The 17,821-nt window shown below is 42.6% G+C and overlaps 1 protein-coding gene across 3 annotated transcripts in view; it reads left to right on the top strand.

The window, feature by feature from the left end:
• Positions 1-17,821, top strand: part of METAP1D (methionyl aminopeptidase type 1D, mitochondrial) — a 285,693-nt gene that overhangs the window by 33,975 nt on the left and 233,897 nt on the right. Inside the window, exon 2 of one of the 3 annotated variants that reach the window (XM_073646943.1) lies at positions 3,114-3,210. The exons of the other annotated variants lie outside the window; for them this stretch is intronic. Within the exon in view, the coding sequence (XP_073503044.1) occupies positions 3,156-3,210 (55 nt within the window). The 5' untranslated portion in view covers positions 3,114-3,155. The remainder of the gene's footprint in view (positions 1-3,113; positions 3,211-17,821) is intronic. 3 annotated transcript variants of the gene reach the window in all.

Here is a 17,821-nt window from a genome sequence, read left to right as displayed (position 1 = left end):
CCCCTTTAAATGCATGGTTAATATGTAGACTACTACTACTTTTTGTTGTTCTCTCAACATCATGTACTTCATAATTTTTTTTATTTGCTACTTTTCATTTAATGACAGGCAGTAATAAATTTTCTTTTATCAGCCCTTGGCTGTTTTATGTTTTAAAATATTTTTCTTGTCTCCGTGCCATTTTTTTCCTTTTGATTACAAGAAAATAGAACCTGATTTACTCATTCAGCGATCGACACAATGAAGAGTCTTAGTACAGTTTAACAAAGCTGGCCCAATTATACCCAGTCACATCTTGCTTTCAGATTATATTCACCTGCCAGTCTAAAAATCTATGCTCTTCAATTGTCATCAAGCCCTACAACTTGCTCTCTTGACCTTTTAATCCCATTTTGCCTGCATTTCTCTTCCCTGCATTCGCCCCTCACTCACCTCTTACTTCATGCTCTCTACCTGACCCCTTTTTGGGTTTCCTTTTATCTTCCCTTCACCCTTGAGTTTACACCAGCTCTTGACAATCAATTGAGTAATTTTGATTTCAAGTAGGTTTATAATCTCCAGATTTAGCTTTTTCAATCTACCTCACCTCTTCTTATTGTCTGTTACACGTATCTTCCTGAAATGTCTCCATTATTTACTGTTTCTCTCTAAACCTTGATCATCCTGTTGGTTGCTCCAGTCATCAACTCTTGACGTTCATCTGCAATAGAAAGTTTCATCCAGTATTCAATTATAGAAACTCATTAATCCTCATGATTGGACTATTGCATTGTGCTGGAAAAGCTATGTGCATGGAATACAAGAAACCTCATAGACAATATGTTTTTGTTTTATTTTATGTAAAAAAATATATGTATATTTTTTGTAACTGTTAATGGTATCTTCTCATGGGCTGTAGATACTGCAGATTTTTCTCTGTGAAGTTGCATGCAGAAATTCTGCATCTTACAGTAATGGAATTGTGGATGAGATTTCCCCCGAATCGTATCCACACACTACAGAGAAAATCGACAGCTTAAAAGGGTTGTCCAAGCTCTGGGCTTAATTCTGCAGTCACTCTATGAGACTGTAGACTTGTGAATCCTCACAGTGTGCAGAGTGCACGCTGTCGAAATTCTTTGGTGCCGGAAGCAGGCAGTTATGTGACTGCAAGTATGCGACTTGCATATTTCCAGCCACATTCCAGCTAGACATGTCCGTCCTCGCTCAATTCACTTGTATTGATCGAGGTCGCACACGTCTAGTCTGCACATGACCGCATGTATATAAATCGCATACTGGTGGTCATGCAACAGCTTACTCCCAGCACTGGCACCTGAGAATCCTGACAGTGCGCACTGTGCAGACTGTGAGGATTCAAATGTCTGCAGTCACCACAGAGTGACTGCAGACTTAAACCCCAAACCTGCACAACCCTTTTAAATTGACCAGAGCTGCAGATTTGAAATTTACAAGTTATACTGCATATATCACCATTTGCAGTGGAAAAGTAATATTTGCAGAAACAGTGATACATTTTCACGTCTGGTGGAAAGAAAGTGCCTATCACTTCTTTTGAAGATGCTATTGCTGGATTCTGACCTAAACTAGACACTGTCAAATCAAAAAGTAACCAAAAAGAAAACAAAAACGCTTTAGGAAAAAAAAAACCTTCCTCAAATTCTTCAAAAACTCCTGAAAACTGCTATAAGAAAAGGAAAACTCCCCCAAAAGGAAGCGTTTCTAACAGTGGTTTCAGCTTGAAAAACTCATCATTGGCACTTAGCTTAATTATACTTTAGACTAACTCTGACCCTATATTTTGTATTGAAGCACCTAATGAGCGTGTGCAAATATCATTGTAAAGGGAGGGGGAGCTGTGATCTCAGCTATTGTGATTGGTGGTTTCTATGTTATCAGCTGTTTATAGGCGTGTTACCTGCACTTGTAATCCTGCCTCTGATGATAAGGAGCCTGCTGAAAGCTCTCCCTGAAAGCACAGGCGTCTAAAAAAGCCCTAGTGGACACTGTGAATATTGCTAGATTTCTATTTTTTTAAAATAAATAAATATAAATTGTTATATGGAGAAATGTTGCCATTTTTTAAATACATGTAACAAAAATTAGAAATAAGCTATAGGTAATTTTCTGATAACACATTACTTTAAAAATCTGAATGGGTCTGTAACATGCCTCTATGCTATCAATTTAGTACTGAGATATAAATAGATTTGTTTCTGTCCATTTCTTTGATCTGGAGGTATTCTGCCCCACTATTCCATTTTTTTAGATATGCTTCAGGAATGGTTAAATGTAATGTGAATAAAGCCTTAGTTATTTAATATTTTTGTAGGATGTTCCATTCCTTTTTTGATGTTACTACTAACAAATTCACAATGTTACATGCAATGGAGAATGTGATGCCACTTTGAAACAATGAAAATGGTTAAAGGGAACCTGTTAAATTATAAATTATATCTGATCTGCAGGCAGGCTCTTATAGAGTAGGAGGAGCGGATTAGGTTGATTAGATATTATTTTAGGAAAAATTTCAGTAAAATGTTTCATTTTGGGCAATTGGTGTTTGTATTCATATGAGTCCTGTGGGCGGTCCTACTCAGTGATTGGCAGGTTTTCCTCTGCATGACAATCACTCATAGGACCACTGGACTCGCATGAATACTAACACTAGGGATTTCATTGAATAAAATACAAGTTATACACAATCTTTTCCAGCAAACTAATATATCATTCTTCTCAGCTTCTCCTTCTCTATACCATGATGTCCACGGATTGAATGTGACATGTTCTACCACTTCCCTGTATGCCAGTAATGTACCTTAATATGTATGGCTTTATAATAATGTAACGTGAAGTGCAGTTTACTATGTTATATATAATCCAACAGTAAAAATGGCCCTAGTTTTCTACAATAGATAGATGACAGATAGATGGATGATGATATACTATATATGCGATAGATATTGTGTTTGAAAGTTATTTTTGTTGACCTTTATGACTGTTGCCCCCCACTTTGTTGAATGAGATACACAAGCCCCTGCTGTCTTCTTTAAGAACTCTGTGTGGTGTAACAGGGCTTGTGCAGCAGTGTAAATTGCTTGCCCATTTTCTAGTCTCTAGGGCGCATAGAATGGTTCTGTAATATTGCAAGATTTATGATGACGTTCTCTACTCACATTCGTGAAGCCATCCGAACTTCTCATGAAAAAGGTACGACCGTTATTTCCACCCAAGTCTCAGCATGTATTTCTTCCAAGCCCAGATATAGTGGACAGTGGTCAATAAACACAATTGACTGACACAGCTATGGCAATTCTATGCGCGTTAAAGGGGTTGTCCAGTTTCTGAAATAAAATGACTATTGTCATTATGTTAAAAAAAAAAATAAAATACCTCTTCTATCCTCCAACGATCCAATGTTAAAGGGGTTGTTCAGGCTGGCAGTTCAAGTTTCAATTCACTCTGTGACTACAGACTTGTGAATCCTGACAGCGTGCACTATAACCGCAAGTGTGCGATTTGCATACATGCGGTCAAGTGCCGACTAGACGTGCGCTGCCTCGCTTCATTCACTTTTATGGACACGTCTAGTTGAAATGTGGCCAGAAGAATGCAAATCTCATACATGACCTCCTGCTCCTGGCATTAGAGAATCCTGACAGCATGCAGTGTGCACACTGTGAGTACTCACAAGTCTGCAATCACATAGAGTGACTGCAGACTTGAGTCCCAAACCTGGACAACCCCTTCAATGCCTTAGCGGTCCTTGGTGATCTTTTTGACTATAGCCAATCATCATAGTTATGTGTTGTACTCCTGACATTATAACTCCGCGCTGCTGAGCCATGATGCCAGTAATGCCAATAGGCACAGCAAGTGACTACAGAGGTTGAAAAAGGTTAGCAATGTATAGATTTTAGTGATGAGTGAGCACTAAAATGCTCGGGAGCTCGTTGCTCGGGTCGAGCAAGTCGTAATGCTCGGGTGCTCAACCCGACCAACGAGCCCAATGTAAGTCAATGGGAAACTCGAGCATTTTTCCGGCTGCCTCCCCTTCCCCCCCCCGGAGGTCTGCAGGGGGCCTAAAAATTGCCCAAATCGATGTGAACAGTGCTCAAATGACATGGGAACAGCATGGGGAAGACCTCTGGAAGCATCTCTCACTCCCAGGTCACTGCTGTGAACAATGTTGTCAGAGTATTACGCCAATTTTACGGACTCACAATAAAACATACAAAAACAAAACCAAAATGGATTTTCCTAGAAAAAATGTTAAGGGACATTATTTCCAGGGTAATGACTTGCATGTAAGACAAAATAAATAACCCATCCCCCCCCCCCCCTAAAAAAAAGCTCCTCCACACATTGGGCTATGTTTACACGTAGCGTTTTTGATGTGTTTTTGCATTGCTTTCAATAGTGAAAAATACATTCACCAGTAAATGTCATTTTAACATTTTACTACCTTATCTGCCCATGTGGTGTGTGAGACATGATCAGACACATCCTGTTTCATTTATGAAGGAGGGAAAGTCATAAAGTCTATTTTTGCAGGACCATCAGGCGGCCCTTACTATTGTTAAAGGGCCAGCAGCCGGCTATGCTTTATTGTTCCCATTAGCGTGTTCCCTATACTGTTATTGCGTACTAAGTGACTGCAAGGGCTGCTCAGAATTTTGAAAAACCCCAATACCCCTTTGAAGAAACGTAGAGGGGGGCCTCAGTTAAAAAATGTTCCCATTATAAAGGAGCGGGTCTCCTATACTGTTACTGCATATGCAGTGACTGCATGGCCTGCCCAAAATTCGGAAAAACCTCAATACCCCTTTGAAGAGACGTAGAGGAGGGCCTCAGTTAAAAAAATGTTCCCATTTATAAAGGAGCGGGTCTCCTATTCTATTATTGCGTATGCAGGGGCTGCCCCTAGGTGCATGGGCTGAAAAACATTTACTCCTGGGTGTATACATGAACATACTGTATAACATACAGAATGTTAGAGGTAGGCCTCTAAAAAAATTTGCTAAGGGCATCATAAACACCCTTAAAAAAATTATTGTGGGTGTTGCATCACGGTCACCCTGGTGATATAGTGGTGGTGGAGGATGTGGAGAAGGAGGACAACAGAACATAGACAAAATCAGGAGCTGTATACCCATGTCTGGGTATGAAGAGGTGCATGGGAATAGACCCCCCCAAAAAAGCCACTAGATTTGACTTTATGTTCCGCTGCTATCATCCGGTCGTGTTGAGAAGTCTGGCCCAATCCAGCCCTTGTTCATTTTGATAAGAGTCAGCCTGTCAGCATTTTCAGTTGACAAGCAGATGCGCTTATCAGTTATAATGCCCTCGACGGCACTAAAAACTCGCTCTGACAAAACACTAGCGGTAGGGCAGGTCAGGACCTCCAAGGCATAGAGAGCCAGTTCATGCCACGTGTCCAGCTTGGATACCAAATGTTACAAGGCACAGAGGAAAAACTTTTCCCTCCTTGTCAGAGTACCCTGTGCATCAGGGCCTGGGCGCTGGGAGGGTCTGAGAAAACTGTCCGACACCTTTGACAGTGTTCCCCTGCCTCTGCTGCATCATATTTGTGTCTCCCTCGCCTGTACTCCTTAGTTGTCCAAGGAACTGTGACCTCTGCCGCTAGCGTTTTCAGATGGTAATTTTTTTAATAATTCCACAACAAGGGCCTTCTAGTACTGCAAAATTTTATTATACCTCTCCACCATGGGAAGAAGAGATAGAAAGTTCTCCTTGTAGCGTGGGTCTAAGTGTGACCAACCAGTAATTACTGTCGGCCAAAATGTATACCACGCGAGGGTCACGGGAAAGGCAGAGGAACATAAAGTCAGCCATGTGTGACACACTGTGAACAGCCAAGTCTTCCCTGTCCTGACCAAGAGGGCGACTGTCCATGCTCTCCTCATCCTCCTCATTCTCTCTCTCAGGCCATCCACGCTGAACAGACGGTATGACTGTTGTGTGGGTAGTACCGTCTGTAGCCCAGGAAACTAGCTCCTGTTCCTCCTCCTCTTCCTTCTCCTCATTATCATCCAATCCGTGTTGGGATGAGATGAGGCTGGGCTGTGTGGCATCACTCTGTATGGTTCCTTGCGCCATCTCATCCTGCTCCGTCTGCAATGCCTCCTCTTTAATTGTGAGCAGCGAGCGTTTCAGTAGACATTATCGCGTCATCGACGCTCACCATCTTGGTGGAGGCATCAAAGTTTTGGAGGACGGCACATATGTCTGACATCCATGCTCACTCATCAGCTCTTATGTGTGGAGTCTGACCTGAATAACGACGGGCATGTTGAAGCTGGTACTCAACAACTGCCCTCTGCTGCTCATAAATCCTTCCCAACATCTGCAAGGTTGAGTCACAACGCGTGGTGACATCGCACACTAGTTGGTGAGCTGGAAGCTGCAAACGCTGCTGAAGCACGGTGAGGGCGTCAGAAGCTGTAGGTGACTTTCGAAAATGAGCACACAGGCGGCGTACTTTGACAAGCAGCTCAGGAAGATCCGGGTAGGTTTTGAGAAACCGCTGAACCACTAGGTTGAGCACATGGGCCAGGCATGGTACGTGTGCGAGCTTGCCTAGCTTCAGAGTCGCCACCAGGTTTCCGGCCATTGTCACACACGACTGTGCCTGGCTGTAGGTTCAGGGGTGACAGCCACAGATCTGTATGCTCTTTTATAGCTGTCAACAACCCTGCAGTGGTGTGCGGTTTGTCACCTAAGCATTTTAGCTTCAGCAGTGCCTGTGGTCGCTTGGCTGAGGCAGTGCTTCCAACTTCCGACTGATGTGGTCATTTTGGAGATGGAGGCTGAGGAGGAGGTGCAGGAGCTGTAGAATATGGGGGCAACCCTGATTGACCTAGGGCCCGCAATCCTCGGCGTCGGGAGGATGTGTTCCGTCCCAGGGTCCGACTGGGTCCCGGCTTGCACTATATTAACCCAGTGTGCCGTCAGCGAGAAGTACCGTCCATGGCCACAAGCACTTGTCCATGTGTCTGTGGTTAGGTGGACCTTCCCAGTAACTGCGTTGTTGAGGGCAACAGTAATGTTCTGGGATACGTGCTTGTGTAATGCGGGGACGGCACACGGGGAGAAATAGTGGCAGCTGTGACCAACCAGTAACAGCGGAACAGGCAGTGGTGTCACCTGCAGACACTGTTTCTGGACCCTGGCGTTCGGCCCAACTAGCCGGGTGCTTTGCTGTCATGTGCCTGAGCATGCTGGTGGTGGTCAGGCTGGTAGTTTTGCTGCCCCTGCTGATGCTGGCATAGCAGAGGTTGCAAATGGTCTTTTTGGGGTTATCTGGACAGTCTTTAAAAAAGAGCCAGACTCTGGCAGACCTAACAGTTGGATTGGCAACTTCCCTGGTATTGGTGTTTTGGGGAACAGTTGCCCGCCTTGTGTCTGTGGCCACCCCACTGCTTCTTCCTGCCTGTTGTGGTGCTACGCCTCCCTCTGTGCTGCTGTCCTCGCTATGCATGTCACCTTGCCAGAATGGGTCAGTGATTTTATCGTCCACCACCTCGTCTTCCACCTACGCACCCTGGGCCTCCTCCTGACTTTGTGGCAATTGCGTCTCATCATCATCATCCACCTCTTGCGACAGTAATTGCACTTTCCCACCGTCGCCTTCGTGTAGCTGCTCAAATATTTAGGCATCGCTACATGCAATCTCCTCTTGCCCCGCTTGAAGCTGGCCGGGCAAGAGGCCCAAATCTATCAACGGAAAAGTGAACAGCTCTTCGGAGTGTCCAAGTGTGGGTTCACTTGTCCCTGGGCACTCCGGTATGGTGGAAGGAAGGAGGATCAGGGTGAGGAAAGTGTGGTCCAGACTCACGGCTACTGAGACTGGACAGTGTGGAAGACAGGGTGGTGGTGGTGGAAAACTGACTGGAAGCATTATCTGCTATCCAAGCAACAACCTATTTACACTGCTCTGGCTTCAATAGTTCAGGTCCGCGGCCTCCTAGTAATTGGGACAGGAAAGTAGTTCAACATGATGTCGTTGTTTGTTGTGCGCCCTCAGCAGGCACAGTTTCATCTTGCCCACGGCCTTGGCCTCTGCATGCACCATCACCATCACGTCCACTTCTCCGTCCCTTGCCACGCGCCTTGCCCATTTTAAATGAAGTGTAATATTTGGGACGCTCCAAAAATTGTCACAATTATTACCGCAGTAATATGGGATCACGTCTGATGACCACGGTTTTAGGAAGTGGCCTTATAGATGTGGTATTGGTCAGCGACCAAGTGTGAATAGGTTCAAGAAAACATAGCTGGCTGAATTTAAATGGAGGGTAATATTTTGCCCACTCCACAAAATGTCTGTATTATTACCGCAGTAATATGGATCACGTGTGACGACCACGGTTTTAGCCAGAGGCCTTATAGTATAATATTGGTCCATTACCGAGTGTGCATAGGTTCAAGAAAACACGGCTGGCTTACTTTAAATGGAGAGTAATATTTGGCATGCTCCACAAAATGTCTGTATTATTACAGCAGTAATATGGGATCACGTCTGATGATGGAAAAGTTTCTCTACTTCCACAAGACAGCAATGCGAATAAAATCAAAGAAATCTGCCTGGATTCTGCTAACAAGCAAATGGAGCAGTAAAATGGAGTACTGTTTTGCTTTTTAAGCAAATAATCAGGATTAAGAGCAAAAAAAAATAGCCCTGATATGTAGGGCTATGGATATCTGTAACAGCAGCAGCAGCAGACAGAACGTGCAGTGGAACCTATTGTGCTGTATACACTGTCCACAAACCCTGCCTGCCCAACTCCTGCTATCACCAGTAATGTATGCAGCTGGATTAGTCCTTAGAAGGACTGTTAGTTTAGATGGATATATAGCTATGGAATACCTGACTAAAACAACCACCAATTCTGTCCCTCACTCAGCAGCACCTACTCTGCCTGTTTCCGGGGTAGACTGTGACGAGCATAGGGTCACCAGGTTTTATATAGACCTGATGACGCTATGCGTCCAGCCACTCAGTGTAATGCCACAACCAACATGGCTACGGCATTACAGTGAGTGGTAGACAATCCCCGCATGTTAATTGGCTGTCTAAAGAGCGCCAAACATTCGGGAAGGGGACCCGAGCTCCCGCCCAAGCATCCCGGAAATACTCACTGCAGTGATATGCTAAGGTGAGTACCAAGCTCATCACTAATAGATTTTATTTTATAACATTTGTGTCTCTTTTTATTTAGCAAAAAATACATCTTCTAGAAAAAGTACATTAGCAGCTATTCTAATGTATCTGCTGTTCAAATATGAGGACTGATTTGTCATTGATTTTACTTCCATTCACACTAATTAAATATTACTCTTGAGCAAAGTCTGTGATATATTCCTTGAAATATTTCTAACCAGGAGCAAGCCTCGTTTTACTTTTGGGATACAAAATTCTATGCTTAAACATTTTAACACATTTTACATCATGTGCGACTAACGAGCTAAGAATGCAATTCAAAAATTGGCTGTGCACATGACATTTTTTTTAACAGGTCAACGATTCCAGTTTGTGATGAACTTTTAGGAATTTGCTGAAGCTGATGAATTTGAACAGTATGCAGTTTTCTTTGCATGAATCACCTAAATGACCGCCAATATTTTACACATTTTAGAAGATTGCAGCAGCCACAAATGGATCACATGACCTCAGGAACGGGAAAGACCGAGTGGGCTTTCCCATAATGCCTTGCAGCTAGAACATCACATGTTATAGCATAGCTATGAAGACCCAGGGTTTTCCGTGGGCGTAATGCTACTCAGACAACACAGGGTGGGGGTAAAACAGTGTGGCAATATTTTTTTGAACCACCAAACGGACAATAAACACATAGAACAGTCCCAACAAATATCCAAGATGGTACAACATTACCCAGTATCACCCTTCCGCTGGCCCGCCGGGGATAGAACAACTGCGACTTTGGGACTTCTAGGGCCAACTACCTCAACCAGTGGCCCCCCCGCTTTTGGCGGGCCCTCACAGGAGTTGTGGAAAGTTCAGGAAGCTAGCAGTCCATCGAGGTGCAAGGCCAAGAGACCCGAGAGTTTCCATGGGGCCAGATGACCGGCTGGTCCCAATCTGGCTTCTCCGAATGTCTCCTTATTCACATACATTCACAAGTCAACACAAGCACAGTAGTGTATTTCTCTTGGCTTAAGAAATCTAGACATCTGGCTGACTAAGATAAGAATCTGTTTCATCACAATAACCAATCAGGAATGACTATAATAGCCTGTAGAAAAGCAAAAGAATGGAATGCAGCAGCCATATTAGGGTGAATCTGGATAGTGAGAGGACATCACAGCTCACATTTTAGCCATAGATAAGGAAAGAAAACAATAAAACACTGAATAAAATGTACAGATAGTGTGTGACAGCACAGTATACATAGAATGACTGCAGAGTTGAAGTACAATGTATTGCCCACCCCTGCAAAACGAAGTTCCGTTGAGATCTCCAATATTTCCCTCAGTACAAATAATTATTTTATTTATTTATACTTTAGAATCTATTTAGACTTTTAAATTCCAAGTCTTATATTTACAGTTGAATTTCTGTAAAAGTTAATACTTTACCAAGTAAATTTAAGTTACTTTAAAGGCTCGTTCAGACAAGCTTATTGTGCGTATGTGCGCTGTCTGTGTTAGAATTGGATAGCACATGGGTCAATGCTATTGAATTGGACTGTTCACATGATCGATTGTGATGAAACAAATTAAAATATGCACTATGCCTTTTTATCAGACTTGCCCATTTAAGTCTATAGATGTGCAAAAAAGTAAAGGATCCAATATGAATAATCCATATTGCATATGTTTTTTTACAGATTCTTTACAATCATATAATATAGCACTGTGTACTCACAATTTCTCATTTTGCCTTTCTACCCAGCTAATTCTTCTCTTTTCCATTAGGTCTATGACATCACATGATTAAAAACTGACTAGCTGAATCCTTCTAACATCTATGTAGAAACAGGAGGTCAATTATCCCTGTGTGACTCATCAGTCACTGCAAAAGTGAATGGCAGGGGGGAGGTGCAGAGCAGCTGGATCAGGAGTTGAAGAAAGGAATGATTTCTGCAGGGACAAGAGAATTCCTGTTTCTGCACAGAGAAGGCAAAAGAGAAGAATTATTTTGGTAGAAAGGCAAAATGATCATTTGTGAGTACACAGTGCTATATAATATGATAATTGAAATATAGTAAGAGGATGAAAATTTTGATGGGAAGAGTGCTTCTTTAACATAGGAAACTGTATTTTTTTTTATTTTACTTTTTTTTTTCACTGTTTAAACTTATGCAAAGAAAAACATAGAAGCCCAGCTACGTTTTGCAGAAGCCTACATGATATAAGCAGGTGGGACAATGTGCTATGGTCTGATGAGACAAAGAATGAACTTTTTGGGCAGTATTTCTAAAGGTATGTTTGACACAAAGCCAACACTGAGCATCAGCAAAAGAACAACATACCCACTGTACAGTATGGTGGAGACAGCATTATTCTTTGGGGCTGTTTTTCAGCTGCTGGAGGGAATTATGAACTGTTCCAAATATCGGTAAATTTTGCAACAAAACCTTTAGGCCTCTGCTAAAAAGCTGTAGATGAAATGGAATTTCACCTTTCAGCGTGACAACGACCATAAGTATACCTCCAAATCAACAAAGAATGGCTTTCCCACAGATCAAAGTTTTGGAATGGCCAAGCCAAGAGCCCAGACCTGCCAATAGGAAATCTGTGAGTGACTTAAAGTGTGCGCTGTACACAGGAGATGCCCTCACAATTTGACAGATTTGGAGCTACTTTAAGGAAGAGTTGGCATAGATTGATAATTCCAGATGTTCCATGCTGATAAACTCCTACCCCAAAAGACAGAATTCTATCATAAATTCGAAGAGTACTTCAACAAAGTATTAGTTTAAGGGTGTGCATATTTATACAACCACATTATTTTAATTCTTTATTTTTCTTTTTTCACCCAAAAAAATTCTCATTTTGTTTTTCAGTTGAATGGTACAGATTATGGGTGACCTTAAGACCGGGGTCACACTATCATATAGCATGGGATGCGAGCGCATCAGATGTGATATGTTAACGACACTCAGCTCAAACTCAGCTGCAAGCATGAGCTGAGTGTGATACTACTGTGCTCTGATCCTCTCGCATGAGAGAATCACAGCACAGGTGGGGAGGAGACGGAGAAAGTAATTTCTCCGTCTCCTCTATTGCCGGCGTCCGCAGTAATCGCACTGCACTCGGATGATATCCGAGTGCAGTCCGATGTTTTGCACGCACCCATAGACTTGTATACGCTGCCAATCACAGCATGCATCAATTTTTTTTCATCGTGCCGACTGAGAATGAGAACATAAACGCTAGTCGGCACTGTGCCATAGTATAACATTGGAGCGAGTGCTATCCAATGAAACCTCAGATAGCAGTTGTCCGAGTGAAACGCTGACTATATGCCAGTCTGAGCGAGCCCTAACAGTCGAAAAAGTTCTGAAATGTTTCTTCTTGGCATGATTTTTACACATGACAAAAATGGGAGTGTAGACTTTTTTTTCTAGATCCACTATATGGATGACACTCAGATGATCTATAGATGAAAATTCTTTATTACAAAATTTTCATACACTCATCTGAACCCGGTCTTAAAAATCATTCTACATATATGTAATTTTTTGAAAAATGTTTGTTTTGCATCCAAAATCAATTCACATATAACCCCATGAATCTGGCAGGACTTAGATTTGTGCAGTTCCCCCAGCAGGGTTTTGAGATGGGTATCTGTTAGCCATGTGTAATTGTTTGTCTGGTTATTTATTGCTGTGATTATTTGCTGTTGGGGTTAAGCCCTCCACACTTCACACTCCATTCTTTGGCTTATGTAGCTTGCACAGTATGTGATTGGCAGTGACAGAGTGTATTTTAAGGAGTGCTTATTGCTTTGTGTCATAAGTGATATATGTTTCCATTGCTGCATACATAAACACCTTTTTCCTCTATCACTATGCGAAGACTAGGTCTGGACCTGCTGAGAAGGAGCGCTTTGTGTGAAATGAGCACGTGAGCTAGATAGTCATATTTCCTAAAGCAATTGCTTTTTCGCTGTACACTTTTCCTAAAACAATTTAGCAGAGGTATGAGATCTGGGGACAGCTGTTAGAAGTAGACCGAGAAGTAATGGTTCAGTCTGCGTACCAAGTAAAATTAAAGTGTCACTGTTTAATATATGTACAGCTTTCATGTATTTTGTTGCTTATATTAATTCAAATGCTGTCAGCTTGTAGTGCGCTGTTTACTTTAATTTTGTAATATTTTTCTGTTGCGTGTTGATGCTAGGACTGGCTATATTGTGGTATAAGGATGGCCACAAACAATAGTTCTTGTTTGAAGCGAGCTTCAAAAATCACAACTGGTCAGCGACAATGCAATATTGTGCAGTACTTTCTTATTTTGGGTCTTTTTCTGTCCCTCCTCGTTTCTTTAAAGGTCTTGTGTCACCAGAAAATTATTATTGTTTAAATCTCAGGTTTTTAAGTTAAATATATTCTTTTTAAATTGTGATGTTTTTTCCATTATCACTTTATATATGAAAAAAAAAACAGAAATCTTGTAATTTTCACACTGGCCACTAAGACTTCTACTAGTCTCATACTTCCTGTTTTGTACAGAAGACTTTTCACCAGTCTTATTATCATCACAAACAGGATAACAATGAAAGCAGTGAAGGATCTCTTTGCAAGATTTGTGGGCTACCTAAATGAAAGGGGCTGTCAGGTCTTAAGCTACAAGTCTGCACTCACTGTATGTATGAATCCTCACAATGTATGCACTGCACGCTGTGAGGTATCTCTGGTGCCAGTGCTGGGCGGGCGGTCATGTGACCGTAAGTATGCGATTTGCATAATTCCAGCCACATTCCGACTAGACTGTATCCAGCCTCACTCTATACACTTGCATTATTTTGGGCTGTGCCCATCTAGTTGCTACATGACTGCATGTATGCAAATTACATACTTGCGGTCATGCTCCCAGCATCGGAGAATCCTGACCGCACACAGTGCACACAATGTGAGAATGTACAAGTCTGCAGTCACATAGAGTGACTGCAGACTTGTAGCTTAAGACCAGACAACCACAATAGTTACAATTTACTTTACTCACTGAATTTCATTCATTAGATTTATTAGTAAAAATAAAAGACTTCAAAGGAAGATTTTTTTGGGTTCCATAGAGTAAAGGGAATCTGTCAGCAGGTTTTTGCCATGCAATCTGAGGGCAGCATAAGGTAGAGCCTGAGACACAGAGTTCAGCTATGTATCACTTATCATCTTGTGTTCTGTTGTTTCTATGCAATGAATGTTTTAGCACCATGAGATTATCACAGCCTGGAATACAGTCCACGTGAGCCATGGTCTGACCACTCCCCCTCCTCTGATAAGCAGCTTTCTGTCAATAGATAATGTACATAGAGAGCTTGGTGTGGACGGGGGAAGCTTTCTGAGTTCTGCATGAAAAAACGGTGTATCACAACCACTTCACCAGTAAACTAAGTGATACATCATTAGAATCAGGGTCTCTTTCCCTACATCATGCTGCTGTCAGATGAGGTGGCAAAAACCTGCTGACAGATTTTCTTTAATCCCTTTACAACTTTGAACGCATGAGGACGTCCATCGTTGCCTCCCCCTGTTTCATGGGGTCTCCGGCGTTGAGCTCGCATCCTTTCCGGCACATGACAGCTGATTTGATCAGCTGTCATGTGCCCCTAACAGCCGCGGGTGGAATCGCGATCCACCCACAGCTGTTAACATGTTAAATGCCGCTGTCAAACTTTGACAGTGGCAGTTAACATGGCCGCGTCGGAAGCACGTCATAAGACCCGCCCATCACATGATTTCAGGTCGCCGATGGCTTGGCATGATAACCCGGGGTCTGCAGGAGACCCCTGTGGTTGTCATAGCCGATCTACTATGAGCACCGCCCAGCAGGGCAGAAGTCATTCTGTGTGTAACACAGACGATCAAATGATCGCAGCTTTTAGTCTCCCATTGAGACTATTGAAGTAACTGTAAAGTAAAAAAAATTTTTTTTTACAAATATTAAAAAAAAATAATAAAAGTTCATCACCCCCCTTTCACCCCATTCAAAATAATTTTTTTAAAAAAAAAATACACATATTTGGCGTCGCCACTTTCAGAACCGCCCGATATATCAATATATAGAAAGAATTAATCCAATCGGTAAACAGAGTAACGAGAAAAAAACATCAAAACACCAGAATTAAGTTTTTTTGGTTGGCGCTACATTGCAATAAAATACAATAACGGGTGATCAAAACATCGTATCTACCCCAAAATGGTATCAATAAAAATGTTATCTCAGTGCGCAAAAAATAAGCCCTCACCCAGCACCAGATCACGAAAAGTGGAGATGCAACGGGTCTCGGAAAATGGCTCCATTTATTTATTTATTCTTACAAACTTTGGATTTTTTTTTCACCACTTAAATAAAAAATAACATATACATGTTTGGTATCTACAAACTCATAATGACCTGAAGAATAATAATGGCAGGTCATCTAGTGAACATGGTAGAAAGAAAACCCAAAAAACTATTGTGGAATTGCACTTTTGTTGCAATTTCACCGTACTTGGAATTTGTTTCCCGTTTTCCAGTACACGATATGGTAAAAAGAATGGTGGTGTTCAAAAGTGCATCTCGTCCCACATAAAACAAGCTATCACATGGTAAATTGATGGAGAACGAAAAAAATTATGGCTCTGGGAAGAAGAGGAGCAAAAAATGAAAACGGAAAAACCCAAGGTGGTAATGGGGTTAATAATTGCTATTTGAAGGATGTAGTGGTCACCCTAACATATGTACCGTATATTCCGGCGTATAAGACGACCTGGTGTATAAGACGACCCCCCTACTTTCCTGTTAAAATATAGAGTTTAGGATATATTCACCGTATAAGACTACCCCTTTTCCAACGCATACCAAACACCGGTAAAAATTAAAAAAAAACAGATTTGAATTTAACATGGTCCTTTTTTAATTTAAATTCTTATGACATGCAGGTATATAGCAGGAAAACTGTCACTCATAAACATATTAAAATAGGGGGGACCCCACGTCATTTTTTGGGGGGGTCCCCCATTCTAATAGCTAGTAAAGGCTAGGTATTCAGCTGGGGGCTGATATTAGTAGCCTGGGAAGCTCCGTGGGTATTACCCCCTTCCCAGACTTCAAACATCTGCCCCAGCCGTCTGCTTAACCTCCGCTAGAGACTATAATGATGGTGGATCCCACGCCAATTTTCTTTTTAAAAAATCCTTTATTTTAACACTAAATGACAATTGAGGGGTTAATAAAGATGCAGTCCCTAAATTATTATTAATTTTGTAATTAATTTTTCCCAAAAATGTTGACGTGGGCTTCGCCATATTTTTGTGTCCAGCCAGGTACAGCAGGCAGGAACGGGCTGCCCCCAACCACCAGCTGCCTATTTGTACCTGGCCGGACACAACAATATAGGGAAGCCCTTTTTTTTTTAATTATTTCATGAAATAATTAAAAAAAAAAGACGTGGGGCTTCGCCCTATTTTTGTGTCCAGCCAGGTACAACTAGGCAGCTGGGGGCTGGAATCTGCAGCGCAGGGAGACCCAAGCTTTCTGGGCCCCCCCCGCTGCAAATTGCAGTCCGCAGCCACCCCGGAAAATGGCGCGTTCATAGAAGCGCCATCTTCTGGCGCTGTACCCAACTCATCCAGGGCCCTGGTGCGGTGGCTCACTGGGTAATAAAGGGGTTAGGGCCAGCTTGGCATTATCAGCTGGCCCTAAGCCCGAAATTCATGGGGTCACGCCAATATTAGACATGACCGCCATGAATTTCTAGTAAAGTAATTAAAAAAAACACAACACCCAGAATAAAGTCCTTTAATTGAAATAAAGACACAATTTTTTAATGTTCTAAATTAAACCATACTTACCATCACGCCCATTCCAGCTGAAGCCAACGATCTCCTGCAATAAAAGTAAAATAATAAAGCAACCTCATCCTTACCTTTCCATGGTTCCCAGGACCGGTCCAGCTCTGCTACATTCACATGACAGGCTGCACCGCAGCAGAACGCTGCCGTTCAGCTTGCCATGCGGCAGACACTGAGAAGCGCAGGCATGCTTGTGCTCCTCAGTGTCTGACTGTGACGGCATCCAGATGAGCCGAGATCATGTCCAATGAACTCGGCTCACCTCATGCACGTCACTGACAGCGTGGGAAAATTCTCCTGCTCCCCGCATGCGCAGTAGAAGTTTCCCACGCTGTCAGTGACGGACGTCCAGGAGGTGAGCTGAGTTCATTGTCGGCTCATCTGGATGTCGTCACAGCGAGACACTGAGGAGCGCAAGCATGCCTGCGCTTCTCAGTGTCTGCGGGATGACAGGCTGGATGGCAGCGTTCTGCTGCGGTCCAGCCTGTCATCTCGATGTAGCAGAGCTGAAGCTGTCCTGGGAACCATGGAAAGGTAAGGATGAGGTTGCTTTATTATTTTTCTTTTATTGCAGGAGATCGTTGGCTTCAGCTGGAATGGGCGTGACGGTAAGTATGGTTTAATTTAGAACAATAAAGAATTGTGTCTTTATTTCAATTAAAGGACTTTATTCTGGGTGTTTGTGTTTTTTTTAACTTTGACTATGGGGTTAGTAATGGGGGTGTCTTATAGACGCCTCTCCATTACTAACCTGGGCTTGATGTCAGCTGGCATTA

Source organism: Phyllobates terribilis, unplaced genomic scaffold (genome assembly GCF_046119375.1).
Source record: "Phyllobates terribilis strain yellow unplaced genomic scaffold, ASM4611937v1 Scaffold_9__5_contigs__length_417890890, whole genome shotgun sequence".
In the NCBI taxonomy this organism is placed as follows: domain Eukaryota; kingdom Metazoa; phylum Chordata; class Amphibia; order Anura; family Dendrobatidae; genus Phyllobates; species Phyllobates terribilis.
Note: the sequence above shows the minus strand (reverse complement) of the source record. Positions and strands in the feature narration are given on the sequence as shown.